The sequence below is a fragment of the Hydra vulgaris genome, chromosome 13, assembly GCF_038396675.1.
Source record: "Hydra vulgaris chromosome 13, alternate assembly HydraT2T_AEP".
NCBI lineage: Eukaryota > Metazoa > Cnidaria > Hydrozoa > Anthoathecata > Hydridae > Hydra > Hydra vulgaris.
The window spans coordinates 26,108,168-26,130,000 of record NC_088932.1 but is presented as its reverse complement, the minus strand read 5'-3'; the positions used below and the strand labels follow the sequence as shown (position 1 = coordinate 26,130,000).

Here is a 21,833-nt window from a genome sequence, read left to right as displayed (position 1 = left end):
TTATATTTATTTTGAAAAATTGGAATAAGAGTGGGGAGGAGCAAGACATGTTGTTGCTATCTATGTTGTTGAATGGATATATTTTTTTCACTTTGATGCATTTTTTATTATATTATTCAATAATTGTTAATAAATTTCTTTGCAGTAATATTTTTATTTTACTTATTATTGTTAGTAATTATTTTAAATCACGATTATTTTAAATTAAAATATAAATTAATGGGGAGTCATAACAAATGGGAGGGTCTGAAATATTTTAAAAATCTTTTAAACAGGTTTTTTAATTTTAAAAATATGTAAATACAATGAGAAAGTTGTTAGGATCAAGGATTTTTTATCCATGATGGAGAGACTTATATTTTATCCACAATGAAGACTTATATTTCTTTACTTAATAAGTTAAGTTTGCACATTTTAGAGGAAAGAAACAATTTTCTTTCTTGAAGTAAAAATATTGGAAAACTATTTTACATAAATATTAATTAATATGTAAAAATATTGCAAAACTATTTTAGATAAATATTAATTAACTATTGTTTAAGTAATTGCAAAATTATTTTACATGAATATTTTTTTAACTATTTACATAAGTATTAAACTAAGGAGGGGAGTCCAAAAGTAAAAAAATCAATAGTCCAACCTTATCATCATTATAAGCAATTTTCAATTAAAAATTATGAAGTGTTAACAATTAACTCAAAGCAAAGATGAAGCATTATTATTTTCCATCATATTAAATTTATTGGAAAAAATAGACTAAATAAAGAATATAAATGAGAGTTGCTGGTTTACAGGTCCAGACAGCTAGTTATGTAATAATATGACATAAAAAATAAGAAAAAAAAATCAAACAGTTCTTTTAAAGAGCAATAACTATTCTGTATAATTGTCCCATATTATGTTATAAGCTCAATAATTAGTATGTTAATAAGCAGGCAAAATTTTGCAAAAAAAATTAACATGAATAAGTTTAACCAATCGAGAGTATAAAAACAAATCGAAAAAAAAAAACAGAAGAAAAAAAAACACACAAAGTGAAATGCATACAAATAGCAAAAAAAAAAAATGCAGCAAAAGCTATTAAATAAAACTACCTTGCAATGTTGTTCTAATAAGAACCAGTTAAGATGCAGTTTGTTTAAGTGCAGGGTTTAAGTGTAGTTTGTTTAAGTGCAGGGTTTAGGTGCAGAGAATGGGGAAAACTATCATCTTAACTTTACAAGTATCAACTCATTTATCAAAAGTTAAATTACATAAATGTTTTTTTTGAACGATTTGTTGCTCTCCCACTTGTTTTTATAGTGTTTTAAAAAATTTTTGTATTTGATTCTTATTTACAAACCAAAGAAGAAAGAAAAATGGACTTTTATAATAATACGTAGAAGTACAATTGTTTATGTAAAACGATGTTATATTGTATAACATTATTTTTTTATTGTTGTTTTTTTAAAACAATTGTTATAACATTTTTATTAAATAATCACTTAGTTAAAAACTAAATTATTAAACACAAAAATAATAATACAAAAATTAATTAAAAAAAGGTTAGGATGAAGTAAAACTATCATTTTTTAAATGCTAGCCTGTTTTTTTGTTTTTTTATCACTAAAAGAACATTATCCCTGAAATGAAAAAGGAACAAATTAAAAGTTCAATGGAAATATAAAAAATTATAGCCTGATGCTGCAAAGGAGTGCTGCTACATCAACCAAGGATTCGGAATGGGGCAGCAATTTTTTCTTTCATTATTCTTTGGTTTTTTCTTCTTTTTCTGAAAAAGTTGTATGCTATAAAGATAAGCAAAACTAGTAAGCAATATATAGGATATCTATATATAGGATGCATTAATGTTCAATAGCCCTGGTCACAAACCCAATCACAAGCCCAGTTGCTCTTAACTTTATATTTTCTAGTAGTTCCCAATATTTTCTTGTTACTTTTTGTTTTCCTAACTAGTGCTTGCTTGCAGCTTTGTTGGGAGTAAATTAGTTTAAAATTGATTGTAGGATTAATTTTGTTATTACATTTGGTGTTATCTCTGTTATTATACTATCTCTGATATTATAATATCTCTGTTATTATCTCTTGGATCAAGTCCATTTGCTAACTTTTGAAACATCAATCTTGACAATTTTGCTTTTAATGCAGTAATGAAAGGGCAAATTTTCCATTCACTTGTAGGTCATTGTCTTTAATTCTTTTTTCTTAAATTTTTCTATGTGATCTTGATTTGTTATTAAGATTTAAACGATCAAAGCAATTAAACTTAATATTTTGGTTAAATAATTTAAATATAAATTACTATATGCTATTATAATATATTATAATAGCATATAGTAATTTATTATATTAATTTATATATGCTTATATAAATTACTATAATAAGTTTTTATATTAACTATTTAAATATTAAATTAAATATTTATTTGATAAATAACAATTTTAAATAAAATGTCAGGAAATGTTAATATACATTACATATATACATTAACAATTATAAACATTATACATTATAAATATAAATATATATATATAATACCTTAAAAATACACACCATACACTATAAATATATATTAAACATAAAAAAATTTCAATAAAAAAAGCTTACAGTTTTAACTTCAGAATATTGCTGCAAACCATATTCTCCCCTAAAAAATTTAAAAAATATTCATAATATACTTGTATATCTCCCAAGAAATCTTACGAATTCTCATTTTATTTTAATTTATAAATGAATTTATAAATTTATTTCATTTTATTAACTTTTTATTAGGTAAAAAAAAATAATTTTATAAACTTTTAATCTTAACAGTTAAAAACAAACTACAACAAAAAAATTAGTGTTAATTTTTACAACAGAAATTGAAAAATAAATATTGAGCTCTAATAGAGAGCTCTATAAGCTATTATTATGTTAAAAACAAATTAAATTAAAAAAAAAAAAACAAAAAAAAAAAAAACAAACTTAACTATTGTTATGTAAAAAATAAACAAAATAAATTATTATGTAAATAAATAAAAAAAAACATTAAATTATTGTTATGTTAAAAAAAAGCAAATTAAATTATTGTTATGCTATTTTTGTATAAAAGAGAATTGTTTTAAAAGCCTTTTGATTACGTTCAACCCAATAGATTTACAAACCTACTGAGACAACACTCTTACACATATACAAAATTAACATATAACAATAAATAAGAAAACTAAAAAAGTAATAATAAAAAAATATCATGTAAAATATTAAAACAACTTTTCCTTTCTTTTACAATATGAAAGAAAATAAATAAATAAAAAATTTGAAAAAAAAATAAAACTATACAATTCTCTTCCACTGCCAGACATTTTGTAGCCACCAAAAGGTGCTGCACATGAAAAGTTGTCATATGAGTTCACCCTGGAAAATAATCACAAAAAATTTAACTCAAATCAAAATTTAATTCAATATTAAATAACATATTTTTTGAAAATATTTTCATTAATTGTTAATGATTATTTATATTTTAAATTAATTGTAAACTTAAAAATAATTCAAAGTATCTTGATTTACTAATTTGGCTAAATTTACATTTAAAAGTATTTGGACTAGTAAAATAACATTAGACTAGTAAAACAAAATTTGACTAGTAAAGCGACATTTACTAGCAAAACAACATTTGGCTAAAAAATTTGGTAAAACAAAATTTGACTAGAAACTAAAAAATGCAAGATGTAAAACTAGCCAAATTTTCACCAGAAAAAAAGCCACAGCGGGTCTCGTATCACTGAGGAATCAAACATTTGAGACATCAAACATTGAAGTCAGAACCAAGAGATCCAAGGCTAGATGGATTCAATTTAATTTAAATTTAAAAATCTAAGTTTAAACTAGCCAAAAGAAAAAAGTAAAAAAAGGTCAAAAATGAAATGCTTTGTGTTTTTAAAGGTGCTAAGGTAGATATGCAACAGATTAAACATAATGTTAATTATTTTGAAATATGACAATTTAACCATCATCTTTGAATTTTTACATAATTATAATAATTGCAATAGCAATTGTTATTGCTGTAACAATTAAATTTTTTTTCAAATATAATGAAATATTTAAAAAATAAATAAAGTGTGAAACACAATAAAAGCATCAATGTTGTAGACAGCCCACACAATTTACAAACACAAGTTAACAAAAAAATTGATCAATTCATGCTTTGAAAACATTTAAAGATCTTGCTTCTATAATGTAGACAGCCCACACAATTTACAAACACAAGTTAACAAAAAAATTGATCAATTCATGCTTTGAAAACATTTAAAGATCTTGCTTCTATAATTTCATTTGGTAACAAATTCCAGTTAAAACAAACAGTTTTTTTTTTCAAGGTTGGTGAAAAAATTAAATCTCTGGAAACATGATGGTATAATTAAAATCTTTCTTTCAAATAAGTATAAATCTCAAAACTTAGTTATTTCTAAAATGACTTTACGCATATATAAAGTATACACAAATAACACTTATGCATGCATAAAGTATACAAAAATGACACCTGCTAGTTTAAAGTACACAAAAATGACACCTGCTAGTTTAAATTGAGCTACAGTCAAAGAAAAACAAAAAAAATTTTTAGTTATTAATTCTGTAGTATATTAATTCTTAGATATTTAAATAGCAGAGGTTTGGAATGAAAACTTTGACAGATGCTTTAAAATGCATTGACAAAACTTCCTGATATAAAAAATTTGACTGTCTCTCTTTTTTTTCTCTCGTTTTTACTGTAGTGTGTTATCAAAATATAAGAAAACCTGCTTATGTCTGTAATGAAAACTTCCTTATAATAGGAATAAAATTGATATAGCAGTAAGAAAAACATAAACATAAGTTAAACATAAGTTATAAACATACCAGACTGTACCAGCACGCACACCATGAGCAAACTCTAGTGCACGATTTATATTAGTTGTATTAACAGCAGCACCTAGTCCATAACATGTTAAATTGGCTCGTTCAATAACCTCTTCCATAGTACTAAACTTCATAATTTGCATGACTGGACCAAAGATCTATACAAATAATTTTAAATTCTAGAAAACTTTTAAAATGTTTAAAAACCTATATGATCAGAAAGATCAGAGTATTATCAGACCTCACTATGATCAGAGTGGAGGAATAACTAATAAAAATAAGGTAACTTTTTTCATTTTACAAAATCTTATTTTTTATTCAAAATGTATATTTTTTTATTGTATGTATGTATGTATGTATGTATGTATGTATGTATGTATGTATGTATGTATGTATGTATGTATGTATGTATGTATGTATGTATGTATGTATGTATGTATGTTTGTATGTATGTATGTATGTATGTATGTATGTATGTATGTATGTATGTATGTATGTATCCATGTATGTATGTTTATATGTATGTATGTATGTATGTATGTATGTATGTATGTATGTATGTATGTATGTATGTATGTATGTATGTATGTATGTATGTATGTATGTATGTATGTATGTATGTATGTATGTATGTATGAATGTATGTATGTATGTATGTATGTATGTATGTATGTATGTACGTATGTATGTATGTATGTATGTATGTATGTATGTATGTATGTATGTATGTATGTATGTATGTATGTATGTATGTATGTATGTATGTATGTATGTATGCAGGTATGTATGTGCACACATATATTCATTAATAAAATAAATCAAACGAAATAATAAAAAAAGTTTGTTATTTTTATACTTATATAATTTTATTTACAAAAAAAAACAAAAACAAAAAAAAATCACAACCTCTTCTTTAGCTATAGTCATGCCATCAGTAACATCAGCAAATACTGTTGGTTGTACATAAAAGCCTTTTTCTCCATGTCGATTGCCCCCACATTTTAATTGTGCACCTTCACTTTTCCCACTTTCAATTAAACTTAATATTTTGTCAAATTGAGCTTTATCAATCTAGAAAAATTAATTTATACTACATTGCTATATTTTATATAGTTAATATTTCTTTATTTTACATAGCTAACTATAATTATATAACTATTATTTTTTTGCAACTTAATTGGTTTTGATTCATTTTTTACTAACTTGTATAACCAAATAGAGAATTTATAAAGCCAATTTTAAACAATAAACTATTTCAATTGTTTAAATTTGAAAAAAAATAACTAAAAATATTTAATATTCTTATTAAAAATTTACAATAATAAATTTCTATTAATATTAACAGTAACAACACAAAGATGGTAGTACTTCATAAAAAGCACCTTGATTAAACACTTATGATGCATTAAGTTTAACTCTAAACTATGTAATAGTACCCGTTATTAACATTTTTCTTGGATTTGTTAAAAATCTATAAAATTTGCTACTTTTTACTTATTTATTAAAAATTATTTTTATATTACCCAAGTAAGTGCAAATTTAAAGCAAATATTTCTTTAATTTTGAATTAACTTTTTTTAAATTAGTTCTTTAGTAACTTTTTTTTTTTAATTTTCTGATTAACACTGATTTTTGCATTTAGAGTTATTATTTATAGAGACCTCTAAATATACACATATACAATATAAAATTAATACATGAATTATTACAGAACATAGAATTTGAAATTACCTCGAGAACTTATTTTTATAAATATTAGAATACTATATACATAGATCAATCAGGTCATGTTTTAAAAACCCAAAAAATTGTTTCGGTAAAACATCCGGAAAAATTCAGTAATATATTTTCCTTCATTTTTCTTTAAATTTTGTTTTTAGATGAGTTGTTTCAATTTTTTTTTTAAACTTTTTTTAACTTTTGTATGAATGAGTGAAAAAGCTTAAAAATATATATATATTACAAAAACATATACCTAAACTTGAATATATGGAAAAAGTTTTAGATATCTGGAAAAACTAAAAGTTAAGAAAAATATTTGAAATTCTAGAAATATCTGGAAAAAGATAATCCCTGTATATAGCAAAAATAATTATAGCTAAAATCATATATTCACTTTTTCCTAAATTTTGCTTGTAATTTTAATAAAAATAATAATTACTTAAAATATGCTTATTTGGTAACTTTATATTTCTATCAGAATCTCAATATTTTCATTATTACCGAAGTATAGAACGTTTATACCTGTGGTCCTTGTTCATTACTTTTATCCCATGGACATCCAACTGTTTTTTTAACAGCTCTTTCAGTAGATAGTTTAACAAATTCATCATAAATTGTATCTTGTACAAACACTCGACTTCCAGCAATGCAGCATTGGCCCATATTAAAAAACAAACCATGATGACAAAGTTCAACCGCTTCATTTAAATTGCAATCATCAAAAACAACATGAGGACTTTTACCACCCAGTTCAAGTGTGACATTTTTCAAATTAGTGCGACCAGCAGCTGATTGAATAATTTTTCCTACCTATATATAAATTTATAAAGTTTTTAGGATTTTATTTTTATGAAATTTTTATTTATTGATAAAACAAACTTGCATTACAATACAATAACTTTCATTTATCAAAATTTCATTAAAATTGATATCAACAAATCTCCTTATTATAAATATTAAAAAAGTAGTTCTTTAAAGGGATCCCTAAGTACTGAGACAAGTTGTGTTCATATTAAAGAAAATGTTTTAAAAAAATCTTTTGATTAAAACTAAATAATAAATGCATATCAATAAAACTAAAATTGTTGTTTTAGTCGAAGTTCCATCTCTCCATTTTTTCTTGGTTTTTGGAATCTTTATAATATATGCCACAATCTGCAGACTGCATAACTTATCTCATGCGGGTTTAATAAATAATAGTTTAAGTATATGATGTCATTGTGAATTTCTATTTTAAGATATTGATTTTTTTTTTTTTGCCACAACCAGCAAATTATTTGTATAATTTTCCACTAAATCCTAAATAATATTCATAATAAATAAAAAATTAAACAATATATTTGGTTCATCAATTGTCAGGATTATTTTTAAATTATTATATCTTGTATAAAAGATATTTTATAAAAGATAAATAAAAAGATTTTATAAAAATATATGAATTTATATATTTGCTTACTTAATGTCTCTTTAAAATAAGTGTTATTTGTGATCATATAGAATATGATTAAATACATTTATTCTTCCTAATAGTAGGAAGGAGGGGGGGGGGGTAGTAGTCAAAATTGACTTTTTTGAGATTTTTTGTAGTTTAACCACTTTTTCTAAATTAATTTTTTATGGTGATTTCGAATTTCACAATGTTTTTAATTCATTATCAATATTTAGCCTTCTACTTCAATTTTAATAAAAGTGATTATTTGACAAAACAATTTACTGTTAAATTAAATGAAATCATCATTATTTTCAAATATAAGCGATGTAAAACACATGGTAAATATTTTCATTTTATTAATAAAACATGTAATCATTATGCTTAGTTATAAATAACACAAAAATTAGACATTGCACATCATCAAGATAGTCTAATATAAATAATAATTTGTTTCGACCTCTATTGAAAGTTCGAAATAACTTTTTGCAAGTTATTGTAGGTGATTGTGGATTGCTGTGATGACTTTCCAAGTAGAACCTACAAATTAGTAGCATATTCTTCTATAGACATAAGACGGCGCTTTTTTGTATTTTTATCAAAAATCATGATTTTAAATAGAGTTGATTTCCGCGGCAATGACCTACTTGTATCTCTAAAATAAATTTCATTCTTCAATCGTTTTTGGCATTTTATCAGATCTTGCTCTTTTTCAATATGTTCACAGACATCTGATGGACTAGTAAATGGGCCATCTTGTAGTTTTAAGTTAAAACTGAATTTATCCTGGACGCCTGATGTAAAGCTTGTTGTTCTTTTTTAGTTAAGCCGCTTTGTCTCAGTTGAATCTGTCGCTGGTTCCAACTGTATTCTATACTTTCAATTTTTCTAACAATAGGACCCATTTTCAGAAATAGTTCTAAATTATTTGAATCTTCATTTCTTAAATGGTTTAAATATTTAAGAACATTACCATGTGAAACTGTTGAAAGTGATGGTTTTTTTCGAAGTCGATTGCTATGAGTTCCACACTGACGCTCAAATTCAATATTATTTGTAACTGTTTTATCAACTCCAACAACTTGATTAAAAACATGATACTCATCAGGTAATCGATCATTGTTTCTTTCTCCAAACCCATAATGCTTTCCTCTTTGGTGTTGAAGAACTATAGCTAAACTTTGCCCAGCTATATTTGCAAGAATAATGCAATCATCAAAGTTCTTTGATGTGAATTTCGAACTACATCAATATATTCTAAGCCATAATCTTCTTTAATGAGATTTTCAAAAATTCTCTTTGATACTTCTTGAACACATGGCTCTTTAAATTCAAAGAATTGTTCATTTATGATAACATTAGATAAGCTTGCATACATCTTGCTAAAGAATATTTGCAGTTTAGAATGCGTGGTTTTACCTTAAGCTTTACAGAAAAATGGTGAAATGACTTGCATTCCAAAAGCTGCTACCACAACTAAAGTAACTATAATGTAATCAAAATTCATAGAATCTCGGACTAAACAAGCAAGTTTATTTGTGATATATTCATGTTGGTCTAAAAACTCCTTAAAGTCATCCCAGTGAAAGCAAACTATAGAAGAACATTTCGAAAGACATTCAAATTGAACATCTTTAAATTCAATAAGAAAAATATCTTTGTTTTTACCCTGCATAAAAGTTTTAAATTCTTTATGATAATTCCATGGTTTTTAAATAAAACTTGGACCAAACAAGTTTAGTACCCATGATAGAAAGGTTAAGGGTAACGTTTCCGTACTTTTGTTAATAGATATATCTAACAGAAAGCCTTTGAAAAGGTTATCCATATTCATTTCATTTTAATCAATAGCTCTGTCAAAACCTAAAGCTGTATGTGAAGTGCAAAACAGTTGACCAGCAGGAATTTCTCTATCGAGTAATCAGCTGTGATTTTAGATACTCCTATATTATGAACAGTACTTTCAGTCATATGAACATCTACCTTCTGGTATAGTTCTTCTGAGGTGTATTTTGAGGCTTCCTGTAACATTTCGAATGTTGTTTTTATTCCATCTGCAATATTTGCTGTAGTTTCTGAAGCAATTGCTAATGTAGGCAAAAGAAAATAATATTCTCGGTTAATATGTAAACCAGAAGGTGCAAAGGTCCCAACATGCTTTCGAGTGGTAGAGTCAGTTGCATGAGTTATTATATCACCACTATTTTTAGCTTGAACAACTCTGTCTGCAATCAAGCCAAGAGAATACGCGTGCATCTGTTTTAGTTTTTTATGTATGGCACTGCATGTTGGGAGTGTGTTAGAATCAATAAATGTGTTCTCAATAGCTTCACAATCATTTTTATTGTACTTAGATATACGATCAGTTTCATCTGGAATTTTCCATTTTGTTTTAAAAATTTGATTGCTGATTACTTTCAGTGCAATTTGCATTTCCTTCATAAAGATCCTTCTCCATCTAACTCTGCACATGCATGGTAGATATCAATTAAGACTAAGTTTTTTAATTGTCGCACATTAGGTGGAACATAAGTATTGTAAAAACTATCTTCAAATATTAATTTTGGTTTTGATCTTTTCATGCATGGCAGTTTTGGTTCACTTACATCAATAAACATAACTCTCTTTTTTTAATTGGTTCAGTGTCTTTCTCAATGAACTAATATTCATTTTTTGTTAATTCTCTTTCAAGAAATTCATCTTCGTCTTCAAATTCACTTAACTCGCTATCATCATTGTCAACGTACATTGTCTGATAAACTGCTGTTTCATTTCTTATCTTTTTCTCCATTTTTCTTTTGTCATTAATAACTTTTTGATGGAAAGTTTTATCAACATTTTGACATGTAAAATTCCTGTTACCGCGCATGTTTTCTAGATATGAGTAGTCTTCAGCATTCATTGAAATACTGAAAAAATTCTCAAGCTTTTCATGACGTTGTGGATTGAAGCAGAAAATGTCAAAAAAATTTTTAAGGGATTCGTTCATATAAATACATCTACTTAAAAAAATTAAAATACATCACCTTGCTTGTTTTTGTTAACACCTTTTAATTAGCGATATTCATTGATTTCACTTTGCAGACGTTTTAAAATGGCCTGATATGATATTGTGTAGATATTACGTTCTGTCCAATGAATTTCTACTAACTTTGCAACTCTTCGACAAGCACTTTCAAAAGATAATTTATTGTTGACTTCGATAAAGACAAATGAAAGAATATCTCTGAGTAAAGGCAACTTTGTATGATAAAATTTATCAACTACAGGGAGAATTTCTAAAGGAGTTTGTTTATTTTGATTTAAAACTATTTTGTTATTATGTCTTGTATTAATTTTTTTTATTTTAATTGATATCTAAATTTAGTTAAAAATAATAGAAGCAAAGTATTCTCTTGCAAAGTAAAACAAAAGCTGTTTTTTAAGTATTTATAAAGTTTACGTTATAACAAAAAAAGTTTTATTACATTTTTTTTTTAAAAAGCAGCTATTATTCATTTTAATTTAAATTTATCCAATCAAAATTTAAATTGCATAAATTTTAACATAAAGTTGCGTAACTTTATGTGCAAAATAACCGCTGCAAAGATTTTTCTTTTAAATGTTTTTTTTTGTATCTTTAAAAATGTTTAAATATAAGTAGAAGGCCAACCACAAAAAAATAGAAAAAACTGAATTGTTTTTCAACCTTTTCTAAAAAAATTAATAAAGAATAACTGGTTAAACAAAAAATATAGAATTTTGGACCCCCACTACTATTAGATGTAATATTAGTGTATGTTGTAAGGGATGTTATATTGCTTTAATTTTGTGGCATGGCTGTCCAAATAGTGAGTTTGAACTTTCCATCGGGAACTATTTTATTTAATTTTAGATGTTTTATTCAAAGTAGTTTTATGTTTTTTAAGTAATATTATTGTTTATTAATATTTACATTATATTACATTGTTGTTAATTATAGTTTATTTAGGTAGTCACAGTCGAGTGTACCAACTGATTTAAATAGGGATAGCAGTGCCAAATAATAATTAAAAAGTAAGCAAAACAAAATTTTGTCACTTGGAAAACTTCAAGTAGAAAAAATAAATAATACAAATTTTACAAAATAAATTTGATATAATATATTCTTACATGGACAAATAATATATTTCGTTAAGATATAAAAGTACGCTGATTATTAAAAACAAGTTACGCTATTGAAATCTTGAAATCAAGTATATTTATTTTTAATCATATCACAAAAATTTTTTTGACAATTAATAGAAAATTATACAAATAAATATGATTTGCTAATCATGACAAAAAAAAAAACTTTGATGTATTTAAAAAAAAATCCACAATGATGTCATATACTGAAACTATTATGAATTAAATGCACATAAAATAAATTATTTAGTCTGCAGATTGCGGTGTATACTACAAAGACGTCGAGAACCAAGAAAAAATGGATAAGGTGAGCTTTGACTAACAAAATTTTTATTTTATTGATATGCATTTATCATTTAGTTTTAATCCAAAAATTTAACCCATGTTTTTTTTTAGCATTTTCTTTAATATGAATGCAACTTGTCTCAGCACTTAGAGATCCCTTTAAAAATAGTTTCTTTAAAAATTAAAAATTCTTAATGCAAAAAACCTTTAAAATGCTTATTTAGGTTTTTTAAAGTTATTCATTATTAACTTAAATTCAAGTTTTTTAAATATTATTCTAAAAGAATTATGGTTAACCTTTCTTTCATTAATACTATTGTTGGTGATAAATGTATTTTAAAAGTTATTTATGCATCACACTTATATAAGTTATGCTACATTTAGTGAATTAATAAAACTATTAAAAATAGATCAATTTTTTCCTTTTAATTTAAGTTTTATATATCAAATAGTTTAATTAAAAATAATTTTTAATATTTTATAATAGTTTTACATTTTGTTATTATTATAATTCTCTATTTATTTAGTCTTTCAATGCTTCATGCAAAAGACTATATGTGTAATGTAATAGCCAGTTTTATTGGAGTTAATTTTTGTTCATGTTATTTGATTTAATGGGTGTTTGTGATCCCCTTGAACTATGCATTTCGGGATTTTACTAGAAAAATGATTTTTTTAACAAAAAGTTTACCTCAGTTGAACCTGTAAATGCAACTTTATCAATATCCATATGTTCTGAGATAGCAGCTCCAGCTGTTGGACCATAACCTGGTATGATATTAACTACTCCTGCTGGAAAACCTGCCTTAAAATAATATAAGTAACTTATAATAAATATTATTAGATAAAAAATTACCTTTTTATCATACTTTTAAAAACAATCAAAATTTAAATAAATAAAAATGTAACATGCTTATGCATATTTATTTTATTATACAGGGTGGCCAGTCAATATAATTTCCAGGACTTTTCAAGTAAAATTTTGAGTTTTTTAAGGATATCAATATATTTTTAAGGATATATACTTTTCTTGACCAGAAAAAAACAAAAGAAACATAACTAGTTTTACATGAGGTATTTCAAATAAAGATACATTTGAATGTTTCGAGGTTTTCTAAAATTGCAATACCTGATGAGTAAGTCGTATTTGCTATTTATTATTATTATTTTTTGTTGTTTTTATTTTTTATTTTGAACATTAAATTTATTTTTGATTGATCTTTTTGACAATTTGCAAAATGTGTTTTTGATTTTCTTTGCATTTGTTTGGCAGCCATCATTGAACCATTACCAACTTATTATGATAACGCTTTTTTAAATATTTTCATTATTAGTTATGGCCTCCATGGTCACTGTTCTATAAAATCTTCTTTTTTCCTCTTTTTGACTAATATTCCAGTTAGCTCAAAACTCAAGTTGCATAATAATATAGTCTTGCACTTATGCTGCATTGTCCTAGATAAACAGATTGACAAAAAACATGTCATGATGAGTCATTATACTAAACCGGTGTATTAATAGAATTATCATATTAAATAGGTATATGTTAAAGTAGCTGTACTATTGAAATAATATGTTTTGTGAAAGTTATTATCTGATATAGTGTTTGTAGTAAAAGCCGTTATACTGAAATATTTAAGTATTTAGATGTTTCTAAAGTTATTTTACTGACTTTAAAAACATCAAAAAACTTTTAATAATGTTAGGTTGTTTTTTTTAGTGCTTTTAAAAATGCTAGGGTGTTTTTAGGGTTGTTAGGGTGTAAAAAAAGTAGTTTTTTAAAATATAATTTTCAAATAGTTTTGATTTAAACTACAAAAATTTGAAAATACTAAAACTACTTAATAATTTACATGTATTATTTATCATATTTATGTGATGAGTTGTATAATTATAATATATTTTAATATTGAACTTAATGCTGCTGCCGTTACTCATTCCTGGGTGTTTGCACAAACTCACGGCAGCCATTTCACCTGGTTAATAGCAAGAAAGAGTCTCAGCACTTTTTAAATAAGTAAATGTGATCGAAAATGTATGCAAATATCTAACTTATGTAAACTTCAAGTTTTGTAAAGTTAAAAATTCACGTTTTAAATTTTTACAGTTTAACTTATACTTGAAAATTGCCTTTTTTGCAATATCTCCTTAATTTATGTATATAATTATATATTCTATTATATAATCATATATTTTATTATATAATTATATATTTATACAATATATATATATATAAAATATTATTAATATATATAATATATAATTACTTTATTATTATAATTATATATTAAAAAAATTATATAATAATTATATAAATATATAATTACTTATTTTATTAATGTTATTGATTCTTGGAAACCATATAATCAAACTCTTTGTAAAATTAGCATCTGCTAAGGTTGAATTTTTTTATCGTACTCACCACTTTCTTACTCAGGATTCTATTCTTTATCTCTATAAATAATGCGGTAGTGGTGTAGTGGTAGAGCGCTCGCTTCATAAGCGAGAGGTTCCGAGTTTGATCCCCACCACATCCCTGGTAGTACCGCGCTCAACTTGTTTCTCCGCGCAGCGGCCTTGTTCGTCAAGGCTCGTGTTTCGGAGTTATAGAGTTGAGAGAGGCTTATAATCACAATTAAGTAGCCTCCTCATCTGTAGTGGCCTTCTGGGCCATGGGGAGGTGAAATAACAAAAAAAAAATCTCAAATCCGTCCTTGTATGGAAACTGTTGCCATTTCTGGTGCAAATCTCCCAACAATGCCCTTTCTCTTTTAGACAAGGTGTAAAAATGCATTATAAACATAGTTGAATCTGCTCTTGCAACCAACCTCTAACCATTACCACATCGCTGTAATGTTGCTTCTCTTTCTCTTTTCTTTAAATACTATAATGCGCACTGTTCTAAAGCGTAATGTTGCTTCTCTTTCTCTTTTCTTTAAATACTATAATGTGCACTGTTCTCTTATACTATCTACTAAAATTCATTCTCGTGTTACTCATCATTCAATTAAGTCTCATGCTTAATTGAATGACGAGTGCATTGTGATTGCTCCTAAGTGCTCTATAATTTCTTATTCTCCCAGTTTTTCCCCCCAAATATCAGTTCTTTGGAATTCGTTTCCTTTATCTTGTTTGCCTGATTCATACAATTTGCAATATTTCAAGTCATCTGTCAATCGTTATCTTGCTCTATAAACTTAATCTTTTTTCTTCTAGAGTTTTCCAACTCTAATAGTGATTGCTTGCAGCCTTGTTGGAATTGAAGACGTTGAAACAAAAAAACAAAAAAAAAGATGTCTATAAAACTTACAGTAACATTGAACAAATTTTTTTATTTTATTACAGAAAATACATAATTATTAAATTTAGTATAAATCTATGCAACATTAATAATAACTCTGTAAAAGATAAAAACATGATAACAAAATATTGAACTATTTCAGAAAAAAGTTCAAGGATTTCCAGGAATTATTGCTAGAAGTATTTTTGCAGGACTTTTCCAGGACCTATCAAATTCCAGGACTTTTCCTGGTTTTTTAAAGTTTTCAAGGACCGCTAGCCACCCTGTTATATCTCTATATTTGTTTTTTTTTTTTATTTAAGATCCAGGATGTTCCACATTTGTGTGGTTTGTTTTCATAACATCATTTTCTGATTAATATCAAAACTGACATTATGCCACATGAAATCATGAGAAAGTACCCTACTTCTTTAATAAGCTGTGCCACATATAAAGCAGTTAAAGGAGTTTGCTCAGCGGGTTTCATGACAACAGTGTTGCCTGCAGCAAGACATGGTGCAAGCTTCCAAGCCTGCATCAAGAGTGGAAAATTCCAAGGAATGATTTGTCCACAAACACCAATAGGTTCATGCCGAGTGTAACAGAAGAAATCTCCGTCTAAATAAATTATGTTTAAAAATTTTTATAAATAAAATTGTATCAAAAAAAATTATAATTTTTGAGAAATCTATTATTTACAGTTAGAGAGAAAGATTGCAATAATTTTTTAACTTTTTAATGGTGTCAAAAATATGGTTGTTAAAATTCATATTTAAAAATATTTTAAATTTAATAAACTTTAAAGTACCAATAGGGATTGTCTTTCCTTGAATTTTATCAGCCCATCCAGCATAGTAACGATAGCATTTAATAGTCAAATGAAGATCAACATTATATGCAATTTCAAAAGGTTTTCCATTGTCAAGTGTCTCTAGTTCCTTAAAAGTAAATATTATTCAATAAGATTTATTTAGTTTTTTAAAATTCTCATTTTAAAAAACCAAATAAATCTTATTACTCATACTATAAAATTGAATTTTATAGTATGATTATCATTTACTCATACTATAAAATTGAATTTTATAGTATGAGTAATTGAATTTAAAGGCATGGGCATTTAAATTTAATGTCATGAGTATTTGAATTTAATGGCATGAGTATTTGAATTAAAACAAATGATTTAAAAAAGAGATTCAAACCTTTAATAACTATATTAATAAAACTTTTTTGACTCTAATAAAACCAACAACTAATGATGCAGAAACATTTAATGATATCAGTATAAAATAAAAACAAAAAATCAACTGCTACAATGCAGTGGCAACAGTTTAAAAAGTGATCATTGTCAACCACTGCAATCCTTCTACCTAATAAAGAACTTGTATGAATAATAAAACTCACAGCAAGATATTTTCTGTCTCTTTCAACCAAATCAGCTAGTTTATTAAGAAGTTCTCCACGCACAGATGAATCCATTGATCTCCAGTTACTATTTCTTTTAAATGCTTCACGAGCAGCTTTAACAGCTAAATCAACATCTTCCTACAATAACAAAAGAACTGTATATATAAATAATTATAATAAAGTTTTGTAATTTTGTAAAATATATTAAAAGAAATACTTAAAAAAATCTTTCAATAAACATAATTATAAGAACAATGAAATTTTTGTTTCAATGTATATTATTTATTAGAACTTTAATTTATTACTTTTAGCATAATTTCATTTTTTACTACTAAAAACTTTTAAACTATTGCATATCTTTTTATTTTATTTTTTGAGACTTTTGACAAAATAATTACAAAGTAAACTTTATACTATCTTAACAAAAAATACATGAAACATGGCGGATGATGTGTTACTAAAAAAAGGTTAGGAAGGGGCTTTATATATGTATCAAATGGAGCATTGGGAAGGAGATATTTATGTATACAAAAAATTTATTAGCACAAAAAAATCTACTCTGTATTTTTGCCAGGACCACATTAATGTCATTTATTTTTTGTCTTATTTATCCTTTTTTTATATTTTTACTTTTTATTTTTTTAACCAAATGTTTTTAACATTTGATACTATTTTTAAAAAAATTTTCTTTTCATTAATTTATTTTTATTAACAGTATTTTGTTAAAAAACTAGTAAACTAAGTTTTCATTGTCACTTGCTATATATCACATTTTACTATATTTATACAGTATTTTTTATTCTTTTTAAGACTAAATCTATAACCAGTCCTAAAATAGCTAAAAATGAAGTTAGCTTATCAAATTATTTCAATGTTCAGTATTACATTTGTAGTCCTGAACATTTAAACTTATAGTGTAAATACAAATGTAGTTTGTACGAAGCTTAAATTTCATCAAGTACATGCAAGTATTTTTCAATATTGAGAACATTAAATTATATTGACACTTTAAGCTTTAGGAACCATAGCTAGAGAAACCTACAACTCTTTTTTGGTTCAACATTATTAACTTTATACTTGTACGATAAAAGACACACACACAAAAAATATGCAAAATAAAATTGTAATACTTTTAGTTCCATAAAGAGAAAATTTGGTCAAAAAAAAAAGCGATGCTTTTTATGGCATTTTATTTTTGTTTTTTTTTCTCCAAATTTTTACACTAAAACTAACAAAAAAAAATCTCAAACTTTTTTTGTCTCAATGTCAATCTTTATCATTTTAAAAATCTTTTTTCTTTATATACAATGTACGAAACTTAACTTAAATTTCTTTATATGTACTTAAAATAATGCTAATTTGATATTAATTTTAGGAAGTGATTGTTTGTTTTATTATTGGAAAGGTGAAGATGTTGTTATAGATACTCAAGATAATCCTATTGCACCTAGGTGAAAATTATGCATTAGTTTTCAAAGAAATATTTAGAGTATAAATAAAGAAGTAGAATCACATTAGAAAAGTCTTTGAGTTTGAACCTGTGCAACAGGTATGTCACTTATTAAACTAAAGTGCCAAAACACCAATGACTATCAGTTTCAAAAATTTGGTCAAATTGTGAATGCAGAAGACTTGATCCCATGACTCAGCCCTCAGAATTAGAAAAAATGAGGTCGGCAATAAATTGCCGACCTTAAACTGTTAGGGATACGCATCAGGTTGGCATACTTTACTGTTAGATATGCAAGACATTATAAAACTTTATTAGTCTTTTTTTTAGTTACAAGCCATGTAAGTTGTGTCTGCTTGTTGTGATGATGTTGTTGTGGCACAGTAAAAAGATTAGCTGAGAGCCAGTTTAAAAAAAGACTGGACAGATTTGTAGAGTTGGATAAAATGTTTGAATTTGTAAACCAATATAATAATAAAAATAATAACAATAAATAGATTGTAGAACATATTAACAGGTGTAGTGCTATTACAACTATATAATGTATGTAACATTTAATGTTATGTGATAAATAAGTTTTGCAATAGTCTGAATTATCAAGCTTATTTTTAAATTGATTATTCAGAGACTATTCTAAGAATCTACAACTTTACTTGAAAAAAAAATTATTTCTAGCACTACTTTTACAGTATACTTTCAATAACCTGCTGGCCCCGGAGGCTGAGGAAACCCTGCATGGGCCCTAAGCCATTTATCTTAGATAGGCCTTTTGGAAATAAAATTTAATAATATATTCTAAAAATGATCAACAATTAAACTTTTAATTAAAGATTTAAAGGGGTAATAATAATAATAATAATAATAATAATAATAATAATAATAATAATAACAATAATAATGATAATAATAATAATAATAACAATAATAACAACAATAATAAGTGCAATCATTATTTAACATTGGCCATAAAAAGAAGATATTTGCCAAAAAAATTTAAACATATATTATTATGTCAAGTAAATTGCTTATAACAATCCTAATAAATTAAAGAAACTGCATCAATGGGTAAATTAAGCAATCACAAATCACAACAGTCAATAGATAATTTGAGAAATTTTTAATTTAAAGAAATTGCAATCGCTAGTTTCTTTATAGTATTTAAAGTTTTATTTTTAAAAAATTTTTTAATTTTAAAATTATTTTTAATTTCAAAATTAAGTATTAAAAAATATTTGCATGTCAAATTAAATTTTTTAAAATTAAAACATCAAGATAACAATTAAAATATCATCAGTTTTAAATTTAATTGTTGATACCAACCGCTGGATTATTTAATTGCTATGTAACTACGGAAATAAAACAGACCTTTAAGCTGTAATCTGATGTCACATATTTTTAAGTGGTCAAAATATTTAAACCACTTAATTGAAAAAACCTACTTGTCCACACAACCTTGCCTTGAGATAAATCGATAAAAATTGATTATTTCAGCCATTTTTAATGGTAACAAAAAATTACTTTAATAAAATCAGGAGAACAGCTTCATAGAGATAACAGTACTAGTAGTCTTTTTGTGGTTGTAAGTCTATCTACACTAAACAATATTCAATTTATAACTCAATACTGACTATTGGTGGACAAGTTGGGTTTTTCAAAATACAAAATATAATAACCATATAAAATTTGCATCAATGCAAATTTTATATGGTCCTCAATTTGAGGGGTTACAAATTTTATAAGACCATAATTTTTGAAAGCCAGATTTTCTTATTATCTTATATTATTTAAAAATTATAAATTATATATATATATATATATATATATATATATATATATATATATATATATATATATATATATATATATATATATATATATATATATACTGAAATATAAATGTATATATGGAGTATATACTTTATTGATGCAGAAATTTTTATTTTAATAAAGTGAATTGTTATTAATTAGCCGCTGTTTTTTGGTGGAGCCAGAGTCAGACCTGGAGCCACAAAAATAGAGCGGCTCTCGGCTCTTGTGTTTTTTTAAAGGAATTAAATGTATGATTTTTTTATTGAAGACAAATTATATTCATTCATTTTTTAACTAATTTGTTGAATGAATTATTTATTGAATTTCTATTTTTTGAAAATATTTTTTTTAACAGTTAAAGTTTTGCCAAAACGCAATAAAAACTAATATTTTAACAATTTTGTACTCAATAAAATACTATTCTTTAATAGCACTTCTTAATGTGCTTTATTAAAAAAAAAAAAAAAAGTAAATTATATATGGAAACATCCTTACAGTATTAAATATATTTTGGCCTATATTACATTTTTATATTGATATTATGCTGTTAAATATTTGATAGGTGATTTAATGATCAAAGGTTATTCATATCTTAAAAATTATACTACAGAGTGGGTACAAAAAAAGATGTCTTTTGCACGTTCCAAAAACGTTCAAAAGACATAAGAAAGACGTCTTTTGAACGTTTTTGGAACGTGCAAAAGACATCTTTTTTTAGGTATTGCCCCCACTGGGTAGAATTAGAACTAAAATTAAAACTGAACTCTAGTTTTGGTTAAATAATATATGAAAAAATTGTATATTTACCCAAAACATTTTTTTTTTCAAATGAAAGAGTAGTGACAGTGATAAATTAACCTTGTAATCATGAAAGGATGATTCTATGTGAAAACATCCAGTGCATGCAACCCTAAGTCTCAGATTTTGTTGATTTTTAAACCACTTTTTCTCAGATTTTAGTAAATTATGAACATCCTGAAAATTTTATCATCTAATTTCAATTGGTTCCAAAGATATAGCTATTTTAAGTTTGCCTCTAACCAACAAAAATCTGCCGCTTTTAAAAATGGTTTTGGTCCTAGTTTCTGTTATGTGTGTTGGAAAGCTGAAAATTTGTACCTTTCCATATTTTGGGCTAATGAATCATAATCGAACATAACACCTAAAATTTAAATGTTTACCACAATTTTACTGGGGCGAGTCCAATCACAAAAATGCCAATGTAGCTCAATTTTTTTTTTCTTTTCAGAATTTGACCTGAATAGTTAAGTTTTAGTTATTACAAAGAATTAGAGAGTGGTCTTTTCTAAAACAGAAATAAAAACTTGGTCAAATCTACTTTAATTTAGTGCTGAAAAACAGGTATTTTGATAAATTAAACGAGAAAAAAAAAGGTGTAATTTGACAGTTTTGTAACTGAAACTGATTTGGC

General features: G+C 25.3%; 1 protein-coding gene across 1 annotated transcript in view; it reads right to left on the bottom strand.

The window, feature by feature from the left end:
- The window catches only part of LOC100201630 (aldehyde dehydrogenase, mitochondrial), a 40,946-nt gene that overhangs the window by 6,460 nt on the left and 12,653 nt on the right, over positions 1 to 21,833 (bottom strand). Inside the window, exons 3-11 of the mRNA XM_065815494.1 lie at positions 17,140 to 17,280; positions 16,547 to 16,676; positions 16,166 to 16,356; positions 13,150 to 13,263; positions 7,121 to 7,408; positions 5,783 to 5,947; positions 4,877 to 5,034; positions 3,320 to 3,394; positions 2,609 to 2,648 (exon numbers count right to left, since the gene is read on the bottom strand). Of these exons, the coding sequence (XP_065671566.1) occupies positions 2,609 to 2,648; positions 3,320 to 3,394; positions 4,877 to 5,034; positions 5,783 to 5,947; positions 7,121 to 7,408; positions 13,150 to 13,263; positions 16,166 to 16,356; positions 16,547 to 16,676; positions 17,140 to 17,280 (1,302 nt within the window). The remainder of the gene's footprint in view (positions 1 to 2,608; positions 2,649 to 3,319; positions 3,395 to 4,876; positions 5,035 to 5,782; positions 5,948 to 7,120; positions 7,409 to 13,149; positions 13,264 to 16,165; positions 16,357 to 16,546; positions 16,677 to 17,139; positions 17,281 to 21,833) is intronic.